The 15117-nt window shown below is 33.7% G+C and overlaps 2 protein-coding genes across 2 annotated transcripts in view; both read left to right on the forward strand.

The window, feature by feature from the left end:
- Nucleotides 1-5470, forward strand: part of LOC136980513 (cyclin-dependent kinase 4-like) — a 42618-nt gene extending 37148 nt beyond the window's left edge. Inside the window, exons 7-8 of the mRNA XM_067276649.1 lie at nucleotides 775-910; nucleotides 5081-5470. Of these exons, the coding sequence (XP_067132750.1) occupies nucleotides 775-910; nucleotides 5081-5254 (310 nt within the window). The 3' untranslated portion in view covers nucleotides 5255-5470. The remainder of the gene's footprint in view (nucleotides 1-774; nucleotides 911-5080) is intronic.
- Nucleotides 5471-14508: 9038 nt separating this feature from the next.
- Nucleotides 14509-15117, forward strand: part of Non1 (nucleolar GTP-binding protein 1) — a 55802-nt gene continuing 55193 nt past the window's right edge. Inside the window, exon 1 of the mRNA XM_067276524.1 lies at nucleotides 14509-14648. Within this exon, the coding sequence (XP_067132625.1) occupies nucleotides 14601-14648 (48 nt within the window). The 5' untranslated portion in view covers nucleotides 14509-14600. The remainder of the gene's footprint in view (nucleotides 14649-15117) is intronic.

Consider the following 15117-nt stretch of genomic DNA (forward strand, 5'->3'; position numbering starts at 1 on the left):
TTTTTCGTCTGTACCGCATTTCATCAGAGACAAAGACTATTGGGTTTTATTCACATCATTCTTTATTTCACTATGCATTTCGGGTGCAATCTTTTCCGTTTATTTTGCGCCCCTCATCAGGTGTTACATTTCTACAATTGGTAGAGAATACATTTGTTACATTGCTTATTGTAGTTGGTTATTTTAAATTTAAAAAAGTTCAAATTTAATGGTATTCATTTTATTGTATTTATTTTAAAATGATTTGTATATCTCTGAGCCAATGTTTCCTCTAATTTTTTTTGTAGATGAGTGGAACATATACTCCTCTGAGAAAAAAAAATTTTATTGTGCATATATATATATAAAATCTTATTTTTTCCTATAAAAATTAAAATAATTAATTATAAAGTAGATATTAAAATTCATTTTAAAACATACTTCCATACAAAATATTATCTTTTGTCAATGTTTTAATGTATTTAATCAAAATATACGTAGCAATAATCATGTTGCAGACAGAGTGAGAAATAAGTAAACAACAATTCAAATCAGTGTGCATGCTCGCCTGCACAGCACATAAATTCTCGTGCGCGGCAACAGTTTGAGCAGTGTGCAGCCACGCAGCTTAGAGGGAACATTGCTCTGAGCTGATAATGATCTTTTAAAAATTAAAAGAATGAAAATGTTTCTGAATAAAGTTTGTTTTTGGCTCTTAAAGTTAGCATTTTTTCTGATAATTATTGTAAAGATTTTTTAAATTAAAATTCATTTCAAAAATAACTTTTTTTACAGGATTATGGGATCACCTTCTCAATCAGATTGGCCAAAAGATATTTCATTACTATGGTCATCTTTTAGGTGTTCAAAAGGAATGCCTTTACATACTGTTGTTCCTGATATGTGTTCAGATGGCATTGATCTTTTACAGGTAATACTTTATTGATAAATTGTTTAATTTATTAAGTTATATAATTAACTGTTGATACCACTCATCAGAAACTTCATAGTTTTGTTGATAAATTGATATGTAAAGAGTCAATTAATAAAAATTTTGCAGAATGAATTAGTTGAAAACTATGTAATTATAAGTATTTTGGCTATAATATAAAACAAGAAAGACTTTTTTTTTTTTTTATAATTTATTAGATTAATGTGGAATTATATTCACGTTTTATTTATTTTGTTGAAGTTTAATTAATTCAGATTATTTTATTGATTTATTTAAAAATTAAATAGTTTATTTTTAACTATTACCAAAAGTATTTACTGCAATCTGTTATATATAAGTACTTATAATTATTATTAAATATTATATTTAACATTTACAATTATGCAGTTCATAAATGACTAAAATTGGATATTTTTTAAATCCCAGATGATCTTCCTTAATTTATCAGATATAATTTGAATTTATTTTTGTACATTCATAATAACATACAACTAATGATAGGAAGAGAAAGAAGTAAAATAGCATAAAATATAATGAAGAAAAACTATGAAATTTTAAAGAATACAGTGGACCTTTGTTATAGCACTGCTCACTATACCGTGCACTCAGTTATAGTGCGGGCAATGTTTGCAATGCAATAAGCTCATACGCGTTTATACAGATCTGTGCGTCGTTAGTGAGTAGCGCATTTTATTGTTACTGCGTATTGAGTAATTGTGTATGTATTGAGTTCCTGCATGTATTTTGAATAGTGTTTAGTTATTGTATGCATGATGAGTAAAAGAAAAGCTTGACATTATTGCTAAAGTAAAGAGGTGAACCGCGTTACACTGCGCTGCTTGGTATAATGCGGTTTACCTTATAATGCAGGTGTTGTTTCCCGCCCGACATGCGCGTTATATCGGGGGTCCACTGTATAATGAAATTTTCCTATTATATGTAAAATAAATAAATAAACCAAAATATAATAATTTATATTTAATCAATGTTCCATCAATAAAAACCTTCAATATTTCATTATTATTTAGATTAGTAGTTGTACTAGTTTTTTCATATCTGTTGATTAGAATAACCTTATTCAATAGTGTTCAACATGTATGAATAAGAACATTGGATATCCACAATCCTTCAGTAATATTTTTAACAATATAGAATTTCCTGCAAACTCCATATTGGTATTAAAATTGCAATATTAACAAATTTGTAGTATTAAAAAGCATATTTAATGAAATAAAAGTATTTTTACCCGAATAGATATATGTAGTGGTGATATTCAGCAGGTTCGCACAGGTTCGGCTGAACCCGTTGTTAAAATTTTCAGTTTTCTGAACTTTGTTAAACACACGTAACATTTCTCAGTGGTTTTGTTTTGTTTTTTTTTTTTTTAAATATATTAAAATATATGTATTATACTCTGTAATACTACTAAACTAGAGCCTTATACCCTGTTTGCACCAAGCATTTCTATCTAGATTGTGAGCAAGGTCGGGGACTATGTCTTGGTACGATCTCTCTCGACCGTTTCAATCTTGACCGAAACGAGATTTAATCGCGATCGATTCAAGAGAGTTCTTGAAACTAGATCCAGTCATAAGAGAGATCCCACAATTTCACGTGCACAAGATAATACAAGATGGCTGTGGAACATGTGTCGGGCTATGGACAGCAAAATAAAAAGGCTATTGTATTTCGAGAGATGATATCTGTCTATTATCAGCAGTGCCAAGCACTAATATACTATTGTTACCTGGTCTTTGCCCAGGGCTCGTTACGTTCCAAATACGCCACTGATTACTAGACATATCGCAAGAAAAGGTATTGTATTTATTTCTAGCCAAAACTTCCATTTTGTTTGTCGGTGATTGTTAGGGAAAATTTTCTGCTAGCGAACCCTTTAACTATTTTGAATATCGCCACTGGATATATGTGGTTGGTTAAATTGAATTGAAAAAATAAAATAAAAACAATTGTAAACAAAAAATCCAAATAACACATTTGAATTGAAATTGTGTATTATAGATAGAATAGTTTCTTATATACATGTAGGAATTTATAATGTGTGTTTTATTTATTTATAATTACAACAATAAGAGAAAAATTAATTTACAAAAAAATATAAATTAGTTCATATCAAATTAATTTTCTGTTTTACTGTTTGTTAATTACTAATTATTGTTATTACTCTTATTTATTTTATTATATTATTATTTATTTTTCCCACATTGGATGATTGCAAATTTTTAAAAATAGCATTTTGTATGACTATTATTTCTAAAGCAATATTAAGTTCATGAATTTGTGGATCATGGTGAAGCTATCGTTAATAAGTTGGTATTGTATTTTTCTTCTACTTATGTCTTATATATGTTTAATGTAATTAATATTTCTACATAATTGTAGAAAAGTGCCTTTAATTTTTTTATTCCTTTTTTTTAAGTAGCTTATTCTCTATTAATATTTAAAAATATTCTTGGTTAAACTTTTTCATTTTGGAATTCTTGTCTAGCATTAATTAATTCAACTTGTTTCTAGAATTTTGCTATTGTTGTTATTATTACACTAAATGACTATTGAAGAATTTCTTGCAGCTCTGTGTGAATCACAGTCAGTTTTTTCCCCCCTCTGCTCTCTGGATATTTTAAATCTTTAATTGTGAAGAATTACTACATTATCTTTTGTTGGGCTGCAATTTGAAAAAATTGTAGACCTATAAAGTCCCACTGTCATCTGTTCGTCTTTCCTTAATCTCCAGAATTGTGTTAGATAAATGTAATTCAAGACCAGGTATGGAAAGCTTAGGAGCTGGAGGTCCCGATTAACTATATCTGAACTTACAGTGCAAACTGGAAGTCATGTTATTTCAATTCAAACATTTTTTCCTGAAAGGAATTAACAGATAACTGGCACAACTCCATTGCTAATGGAAAAGTATGCTGAACAGGGGCAAGAACTACAGTACTAATTTCAGGTAGAGAGCATATTTTAAAATTAATTAAATTAATTAAAAATATGATTAAAAAATGCAGCCTGGCATTGTGACAATATCACAATAAATAATTGCTCATTTAATCTTAAATGTTCATATTCTATAGTGTAAATCAGTTCACAGTTACATAAATTAATCTAATTTAATACTTGCTATTAAAAAAAAGGAGAACTTTCCTATCTTAATAAAACATTTTTATAATTTTTCTTTTAGTCCTCAAGAAATGGAATTCCTTCATAATAAGCAAAAACATTTTGTTGTTTCAAAAACATTGTTACTATTTAAGGAAATAAATAGCAGATGATGAATATGAAATAAAAAATAAAGATGTAACAATATTTCCATGCTCTTACTTGAAATTATTTGTTGTTTTAACTTTTGAAATGAATTTCTATAGTACAATAAACCAGATTTATGATCCACCTGCAAATAAATTTTACATTTTTACTGCATGAAATGTCACATTTAAGTGCTGTTTTTTTTTATGGCATGTTTGTATGGTATTACATAGTTAAAATTAATTTCTCATATAATTTCATTTTATGATACCAAACTTAGTTTGATATTGCAATTATAACGTTTTTGCTTTTTAAAAAATGACAATAAGATGATTCTTGCGTAGGATAATGCTTTAGAATTCGGATCCAACGCTCAATTTCGAAAAATTTTTCGAATTTGTTTTCACCCAGACAAAATTTCTGAGACTACATGACTCTAAAGTTTTTGGTTAATGTAACCTATGGTTCCAAGATGGCGGCTCGTCTGATTCCAGCAAGGAAACAGTGGGGATGTATGTTCTAACCTAACCTATTCTAATAATTTTGTTGGTAATAATTATGATAATTTATTAGAATAGGTTAGGTTAGAACGTGCCTCCCCACTGTTTCCCTTCTTCTATTTGCTGCAATCAGAGACGAGCTGCCATCTTGGAACCATAGGTAACATTAACAAAGTTTTCGAAAGGGGATTAATTTGATCCGAGAGATAATGCTTCTGCGGGAGAGTCTAAGTTCGATGGTCACTTGAAACCAGTCAGTGAAGGTTATAGTGCGATCAACTGGAGAAAAGAAATGATCCAAAACTAAGTTTCGCTGATTTAAAAAGTTAGTTTGCATTAAATGATTTTTATATGTATATATATATATTTTTTTTTTTTTTTTCAGAAAATGCTAACATTCAATCCAAATAAGAGAATAACTGCCAGTCAAGCGTTACGCCATAAATATTTTCAGGAGTACGAAATGTACACATCGTATAATACCTCTCACAGAATTCATCGTGGAATCAACACGGACGTCGTTCAGCAGGGAGCCAGCAATAGTAAGTCGAAAAATTAACCCAACCAATTGCACGGCGAAATTCGGATGTTGGAACTATGAAAAAAACGTTTCTGAATTGTCGTCGAAGATCCACGTGCCTCTAACTGTGATTAATGAAGAGAATAGTTTTACATACTATATTTTCAAATATTAAATTTATTATGCTTTGAAAATAGATTACATAATTTATTTATCATTAATTAATAAATATTGCCACGAAAATGTACAGGAAAAGTAGGTGCGAGTTATTTTTCTTCTGACTTTGAAGTTTTTTCTACTTAAATCTCGGTAATTAGACATCGTTAAATTAATGAAAGGTTCGCGTACGATCGAAACATTGGGCCTACAATGAGTTTAAGTGTTTTTTAGTGTCATAAATGCACGAATTTCAAAATATATATATATAAAAAAAAACTATGTATAGCTGTTTAGTATGTAGATTTATTTCTTTCGAATACCAACTAAAGTTCTATTAATTGGATTAATTACGTAGGTACACTGGCATTTGATTTATTATTTGGTTACAAAAGTTGGTTTCCATTAATTCGATGTCTTAATGTTAATTTCGTGTTTGAAGAGAGAAAATCTTTTACTATCGCGAATTTTGCTTTGGCCTTCTGAAATCCGCGACAATAACGGAATTTCCAGGTAATTTTCGAGAATTTCGCCATTCCCATTCTTCATTCCTTATCGAAAATGGTAGCAAACAAAGCTTTTATATGTTAAGTAATTCTTTTTCGGGAAAATTGGGAAGTGTCAGTGACAAACTTCATTGTGTAATTTCCTTTCTGACTTTAAAATAATAATTGAAATTTAGTTTATTTTTCGATCTTCCTCTAGAATTTTGGAAGCAAATAACATGAAATAGACCAGATTGTTTCTATATATAATTAGTTTTCGTAACTATTTATACTTTTTTTTCGACACCATACATGCATCCTGACATACAATCGAGAAAAAAAGAATTAACCGAAATTCGGAATTAAAGATCGTATTCCAAAAGCTAAATGTTTTAAATTTATATCATTTTTATCTCATGAGTAAAAACTTTATGTTCTAAGAGATTGCCTTTGTGTTTCCGTGCCATATAAATTATTAAATTTAATATCGCGCCAACATAAGCAATTGCCGAAAAGTTCGCTCTACCTAAACTAAAAAGTTTCTATGCAATTCTTCCATCTTTAAAATCGTCCGTGCAAAACGTATTCGGTTAATTAAAAAAAAATTCATTGCCGTTAATATATTTTTGATTTAATTAATTGAAAAATCTAGAAATTAAATTTAGCGTCGAACCTTTTGTTTTTTCGATGTCTGCCAACAAAACTAGAAATTCTTTTTCGACATTATCTCATGCTCAAACGATTTGACAGTATTCGCCCAACAAAATAGCTTTTCGAAGTGCATTTTTCCAGATTCGTGGTACTTTTTCACGTTCCCTGTTAACCATTCACAAACTCACCCTCATTCCACAGCGTGGATTAATTCCGATAAACATTCCGTTAGTTTAAATTCTGTCAATCTTCGCTAAAAACAACTTCCGAAAAGTCAAAAATGGGTTATGCAAACATTATTCGGTTAATGTTACATATGTTCCAAAATGGCGGCTCGTCTCTGATTCCAGCAAATAGAAGAAAGGAAACAGTGTGGTCGCGCGTTCTAACCTAACCTAACCTATTCTAATTTGTTGGTAATAATTATGGTAATTTATTAGAATAGGTTAGGTTAGGTTAGGTTAGAACGCGCGTCCCCACTGTTTCCTTTCTTCTATTTGCTGGAATCAGAGACGAGCCGCCATTTTGGAACCATAGGTAACATTAACCCATTATTCTTCTAAGGTTTTGTGGCCAAAAGTTACAAAATAAAGTTGTTGTTTGTGCATTTCGATCGTATTTTCCTCAATATCATTGTTACCTCACTATCTGTGGATTTGCAATCAATGAATTTCGGATTCAAAGTGCCTGATCGTTTTCCTAATTTAATATGAAGGCGTGCAAACTTAATCGAGAATTGTGATAGGTATTAGAAAAGGTGTCTAAACTACTGCAGGACGGCGATATAGCCTACGTCGTCTTAATTCGATCGATTATGCGAGATGACGTTTTGACCAAAGTGATAACTTGTGGAAAATATCTGCACATATTTGACTCTGTTATCGACTATCTTAACGCCGTGTTGTATCTTGGCTCGTGAACAGTTAACGTCAATGTATATAATAAGTTTATACACTCAACACTGCCAATTTTATTACATAGAAATTGTCAAATTTTATGAATTCTTATATTGATGTATGCCAATATCGATTAATATTAACTTAAAAGTTTTAAATAAAATAATTGTTATTGTCCAGAATCGACGTATCGTTTACGACGCGTCTCAACGAATACTTTATTTTTCGAACTGCATTTTGTATATACCATAATAATTATAATAATATGTATTAATGAACTGTGTATTTCGTTGTATAATTTTGTGATACAATAAATCGAGAGAAAGATCGGGCCGGAATGTTAAGATCCGATGGTTCGTATACATTTCATTAAATTGTCCACATTTCAGAGTCTTTATTTTTATACTTTGGAATAAACTGTGTCTTCCTGATAATTGTGTGCCGGAAGTCTATTTTTTACCTCCTTTTAACTGCAAAATTAACACTAGCGCGTTTTAAAGTATGCTCGAACCATTGTCGGTCTGTACACCATGTATCTAAGGTTGTGTTGTAACATACTATATATATATATATATATATATATTGCATCCGTGCGAAATTCCCTAAATATTACCTCACGTAATGTATTGCATATGTGAAAATGCTAATAAAAGAAGCACACGATCTTATTGCGAGATATTTTTTTATTTCTTTAATACAAAATAAATTCAAGCTTCAAAATTATATTTTCTCTGTCGAGTCTTAATTCAAGAATTTTGGGAATTGAACAATTCGTATATATTGATAAATTATGTGCCGTTTACATAAACCAGTAATTATCAAAGTTATACTCCTTTGGTTCTATAATCTCACTTTTAGAGCCCCTTCTCCTGTTATAGAAGTTTTATTTTTTTAGAATATATGCACAATTCACTAAGAAAAACAAATCCAAAACAGTAAAAATAAATTGTATATTAAAACTTACGCGTTACCAAACTACAGAACAACTTCCTAGAATAAACTTATATGTAGCCTATTTGTGGTAAGACTGTAAATTCTTTGCTTGTCAAAACCTGTAATATCTCGAATAATTGTCTTAATTTTTAACCATGTCCAATGGCTTCAATAACTGCATTACGCCACATTGTGGAAATTGGGCGAGGATACAAACGAGTTTGAAGTCTGCAAGTATGAAGATTTTTTCGTAAACCTGATTATTAAAGCCAAGCGAACTGCCGAATTATCGGGCTGTAAGCTTGATGCCGCTATTAAAGGTAGACAAAAAGAGCAAATGAAGTACAGTACTACAATCTCAAAAACGAACTAGAAATCTTCCAGGCTACGGGTGAAAAAAAAAACATAACATCTGTCTTCTCTTAAATGCATTAAAGACAATTCCACCCACATTTATTGAATCGGAAAGGGTATTCTCGGTAGCAGGACTAAAATAAGAACCATATTTTTAAAATCTTAATACAAAATATTATTGTAAACTATTTGTGAAAATTTCTACGTAATTCAAAGGTAATTTTTAATACATATTTTACACAGTATTATTGTTATTTTGGAGGTTGCAGAACGTATTAAACTACTTTAAAAAATGAAAAATAATTATATCATTCGATTTCAGTATTTACTTTATATCTTAAAAATAATTAATTATATCTCAGGAAACAGTTCACTTTTTTCCCGAAATCCCGGGACAAGCAAAGAACCGGGAAATGAGAAACCGATCATATGGAATTCTTAGAATGTATATGCTGTTCTAGAATTGTTTGATTAGCCTACTGCAAAACTCGGCATACAGATAAATCTCAGACTGGACTGTAAATTATGAAGATTGATCCCATTATTGCCAGGTGATATTTTAAAATCATTACCCCAATATCCTATAGAAAAGGTTTTCAGAGGTTTATTGATATTACTTATTTTTACATCGAAAAATGTATACATTTCGCGCAATTAAGAGAGTCATAAACCACTACTTTTTTTCTTTTTACAAATTCGTTAATACAGTAAAACCTAGATTTAAAGAAATAATTCGGAAGAGGAGGTGTCTATTAAAGCCGAATGTTCGTTAAATAATAATGTAGATTTTCCGAATGCGTATGTTAATCGATGCAACTTGTGATTACCAGAGCCCCTCGGCCGCCAATTTAGTCTTTTAATTTTTAAAATTGGCGTTTCCGCTTCCCGGGACGAGGACCCAGGAGTTGGATTTGTGGGAAGCGAGTGTTCGGGTTGTTACGAGGACGTGTAAGTGCATGAATGCGAGAATTCGAGTAAAGGTGAAACGGTGTATATCTTCGTGTACAGTGATGTGTCCGCGTGTGATCGAAGAACATCTTTCGGCATGTCTAAAAATAGAAAAACAGTAAATTACTATACGAGAATAAGATGTGTAAAAAAATAAAACGAGAGAATTCTTACCATCGGAGATTTCGGGAAATATTCACTTGTATGATAAACGGGCGCTTTGGTAAAGTTGGGGAGGGAGAAAAATCTCCTTCTCAAATGTTCCTACAAAACACAAAGACAATGAGAAAGCGAGAAGTTCATTTATCTGAGGTCAACATAATTACCTTTATCAGACAGTCTTCCTTCCCGAACAGTGTTATGAGAAGAGCGAAGGATCTGACCTAACCTACCCTAACCGGAAGCTCAATCCTCATAACAGCTGTTTGGGATAAAAGGTCGGCCGAATGTCGCGTCCGATGAGTAAACGTGTCACGTCAGGGTGGTCACAATCGGGAGTCAAATCCGTTGTCGACCGAGAAAAGGTGTCCAGTCCGGGTGAAAAGTATCTAATCCGATAAGAATGTCGCATCCGGGTGAAGGATGGGGAAAATCGAAGAGGATTACCGTCTAGGTAGGACAAGGGAAACGCAGCCGTCCGCAGTAAGAAAACCACAGATACCACTGTCCCGAGACTCGGGCGGCTCTCTTCTCCGATTCCTCCCGTCCAGACTTCTGCAAGGCAGTGGCGTCCGTGGCAGACGTAGAGGCAGAACGCGACAAAACAGGAAGTGACAATTCGAACGAGCCGTCACTCCCTACGTCTTTCACAACAAGGTGCTGCCGGATGACCCCCAAAGACCTTGACCAAGTGCGACGAACTCAGATTGTAGCGTCGCATAATCTCAACTCCGGGAGGATGCCACGCCACGCGCACTTAGGGAAGGTCTTCACCCGCTGCCTTTTCCCACACCCAACTAATCGATTGGCAAGAGACACGGTCGACCACCCGCTCCTTCAACGTCTCTTCGGGAGTGGTACGAGTCTCTCCGACTCGTTCCGCGCTGTCGCAGCCGCCCGAGGAACCCCTCCCTCCGGCGCCACCGCCTTCTTTCGTCGAAACCTCCTGCGAAACCACTCCAACGTCTTCTCTGTATAAAAAAAAAAAAAAAAAAAAAAAAATGCAATTAGTCGAGTGAAAACAAAAGCTTAAATTACGTGGAATAGGAAAGCAAAATGCTTACTGCATCTCCCTTTTTAAATCTAAAACTTTCGAATCGACGACCATCGACTGCGAATCGTCATGTGTGACGAATTTCAAACAAACGTTAAAAGACGCGTCAACAATGTTCGAATTTCGTAAAAATTAGAATTAAAAAAATAATCAATATAATTTTTTTAAAATTTTGCCTCGATCATCTTCTTGTGTTCGGAATTTGATAAATAAATCATTTTCTGCATTTACATGGTGCACCTAAATAAGAGCTAGTTTTCCATAAAAGACCTCCCGGGAGCTTTCCCTCTTGGCAGATCGCTCGTGTTGCGTTGCCGTAAATTAACTTTTTATTTATAATATTTCAGAACGGTGAAATACTGTCTTTAACTAAAAAATGACCGGTGAAATTGAATGAAAATTTTTGATTCCTTCGTTAAAAGAATAACTATTTTCCGTTTCAAACTTTGCACCAACGTTCCAAAATTTGCCCAATCCACGTTGTTATTTCATACACTGTTCTTATCGAAATAAAATAATTTTAAAAGCAGCCTTACATTTTCTAGGATTATAATTTAAGGATGCTAGTGGTTAGTCCATTCCTGTCCCCCAAATAAAACCCTAAATTCTACTTTTTTAGCCATATTTCATGCTAAAAATTGCAATATTTCATGCTACAAATACAATGTGATATTGCGTGTAATATAATACGATATTATATGTAATAAAATTTGGTTATTTAATTTGAGGACTTAAGCATCTTTAAAGACAGAATTCCTGGATTAACGCGGTTTTTATTAATTTAATTTTAAATTCAACTGCGGCGCGTACCGAAAAACAGAAATAATATCTTTTCCTTATGTGAATCAGTAGTCTTGTCGCTGATTGGCTGCCGACTTTCTTTAACGTAGGAAATATGGGGAATTGACCGTCTGTCTCTCTAATCTGTGGTCAGCTTTTAGTAGGTTGTTCGACGACCGGAGACAAATACGAGTTCGAAATTCTGTTCGTGAACCGATTTCTTGGAAAAGTGAGGCGTTCGAAAACCGAGGTTTGACTATAGTTGAAAAGGCGACTGTTGTAATGACACTCCTCAAACTTGGTTAATTTAATCTGACCAGGAACAACATCTATTCAAACAAAATAAAAATAAAAACTCACTAAAAACGAAAACAAAACAATAAAAACAAACTCTCTAAGCAAACACAAATCCAATGAAATTCTACTGATGAGTGAGTAGAAATTTCAACTATGCATGAGTAATAACTATTCGGTGAGTTGCCTGATTAAGCGCTTTCATACAACTGAATAAGCAATGCAATGACAGTTCGTTTCGAATGAAACGGGGTTTATCACTCGCTTTATTCAGCTGATCAACTTTATAAATAAATGCGCCAAGTGTAATACAGTATCAATGACAATTCGTTATTATCCATTCAATACTCGTTACGTCCTGACCAGTAATCGAGTAACGACTAACGCATAAGAATACATAACTGAAAACGGTTCATTAAGAATTTATTAGTCTAATGGATTGTGTTTTTTGTTATAATTTTAACTCTTTTCGCTCTGTGAGTATTCAGAAAGCCTTTTTAACTCTTTAAACACGAAGTCGGCCTAAATCGGCCTTATCCGTTAATGACGAAGTCGGGCCATTGAAAAGTTGTTAGACTGGTTTTGCTATACAAGTTTCCCTTGTGCCCTGAAAGGTAAAAACAATTCAGTCATTAGCAACAGAAAAGGAGGAAGTTTTCAGAGCTTAAAGAGTTAACAAGCCCATTATGAGTTCGGCCAGGTTCACAATATTAGGGATGGGACCAGTCATATCCGGGACGGACTACTCCTGAAAAATCCCTGGGGTTTTTCGGACCGTCCAGATTTGATTCCGGATCTCCCAGAGCGGTACGTTGTTTACCTTAGCCGCTCTTCCATCAGGCCCACTTTGTGATTTGTATTGATGAATGGCTAGTTAAATTTAGTAGCCCATGTTGAAATTTGTTAGTGAAGTCCGGTTGTTGGTAATTCTGGTATTAATATATATATATGTTGGATTTTTTAAAACTCTTTCCGCCCTTTGGGCTCTTAAGAAGGCCTCTTTAGCAAGCCCATTATGAGGCTATGAACTCCAAAGTTGAGTTTGATTAAACCCTTGGCTTTATTTCCATCTTTATTTAGTCAACTAAATAAAGATGGAAATAAAGCCAAGTGTTTAATCAAACTCAACTTTGGAGTTCATAGCCTAACAATTACGAAAACACGGTTTCAAAGAAGAAATAAAAAAGCCCATTGTGGTTTCGGACAGGCTCACAATGGGGCAACCGGGTGGTGAAGGACGGGGCTCGATATATCCAGACGGACCACCCTTCGAAAACTTCCAGGGGGATTTTTCGACCCATCCGGATTCGATCCCCGATCCTCCAAGAGCGGTAGGTTGCCACCTTTACCGCTCGGCCATCCGCCCGTCAACCAGACAGCATTGTCTGTTTGTTGAAAAATGACATCCAACGAAAGAAGGAGTCCCCGTCCATTTGGTATTTACGTCTGCTCCAATCGGTCCACAGCGCCGATAGAGTGGCCCAGTTCGTTTTGTTCGTTTTTATAGTGCGGGTTACCAGACTTCTCACCTAAATATATAGAATTTTTCTAACCGAGCAACTGTCGTTACTATGCATACCTTTTTATGCTATCTGCCAGGAGGCATACCGGCACATTCCGGTTGAAAAATAACTTTGGATTTAGAAATACAGCTTCTAATTACTATTTTTAAAATTTGCAATTAAAAGATCTAGTTTAATGCTCATCTCACGTTCGGTCAGACCCGCAATGACACATGCGATAAAAGACGGGGTCCAACACATTCGAGTCCGACTACTTATGAGAGTTTCCGAAATATAAGACCTGAATTCGAACCACATTTATGCAAACGACAAGCACATGACTCAATTGCTTCAGAATTTTATTAACAATTATCAATATTATTATAATACACAGTAATTGAAGATATGGAACATTCAGAAAATTACACAATCTCTAATTTTCCAGATACCAAATGTTAAACGGCCGGATGGCCAAGCGGTCATGGTGGCAGCCTACCGCTCTGGGGGACCCGGGATCGAATTCCGAGCGGGTCGAATAATCCCCAGGAATTTTTCGGGGGGTGGTCCGTTCGGATATGCCGCCCCCCGTTTCTCACCACCCAGTCGCCCCATTGTGGGCCTAGCCGAACCCATAATGGGCCTACTAAAAGAGGCCCTCTTAGTGCCCACAGGGCGGAAAGAACGGCCGGATGGCCGAGCGGTCAAGGTGGCAGCCGACCGCTCTGGGGGACCCGGGATCGAATCCGAACGGGTCGAATAATCCCCAGGAATTTTTCGGGGGTGGTCCGTTCGGATATGTCGGGCCCCGTCCCTCACCACCCGGTCGCCCCATTGTGGGCCTGGCCGAACCCATAATGGGCCTACTATAAGAGGCTCCTCTTAGTGCCCACAGGGCGGAAAGAGTTAAAAAAAAAAAGTGGTTAAATGTTAATGTTTTGAAAATATTCTATATTATTTTATTTTTAAAATAAAATTTAATGAAATTATATTATTATTTTTTGGAATTTTTCGAATTAGTATATATATATATGTTTTTTTTAATTCAAAAATATTCAGAGAATCTGGCAACACGTATAGAATTTCACTGTTTAGGCCACGTGCTGAGATCATTTATAGTTTTCGTATAGTTATGTAGTATATATTTCATTGTAATATATTTAATAATCGTTAAAAATGTCTCATTATAACTTTAAAAAGATTGCAGTTGTCCCAGCTGCTAAGGTAAGAACAAATATTACTGTACAAATAATTAATTTTTTTACAGTTAAACTTTTTGTCTTAATTAAAGTGAAGACGATGACTTAAACGAGGTAGAAGCATAAATACGTAGAGAGGAATAGAATAGAAATTACACTATTCGAAAAAATTATAATTATAAATCAATCTCTTTTCGATAGGGACTTGACAAAACATGGCTATATTTACTCTTTCCTAATCAATTGTAATCCAGTGGTGATGATAATCAGATATTTCTTTAAAAATGAATTACTGTGTGTAAAAAGTGGTATTTCACTCAGTTCGTGATTTTGTGGAAATGTAAGTGGTATGCCATTTGAGTTAATACTCTTGGAGAGCTAAAAATTCTTGATAGAACTTTTAAAAAAAATGTTCTAGAATGAATCAACATGGCAGACAAATAATGATGACGACATACTAATGCAATTTTTTGCATATTTTTAAAAGGAAGTTA

This window comes from Centruroides vittatus, unplaced genomic scaffold (assembly GCF_030686945.1).
Source record: "Centruroides vittatus isolate TY-2023 unplaced genomic scaffold, ASM3068694v2 contig_7, whole genome shotgun sequence".
Classification (NCBI taxonomy): domain Eukaryota; kingdom Metazoa; phylum Arthropoda; class Arachnida; order Scorpiones; family Buthidae; genus Centruroides; species Centruroides vittatus.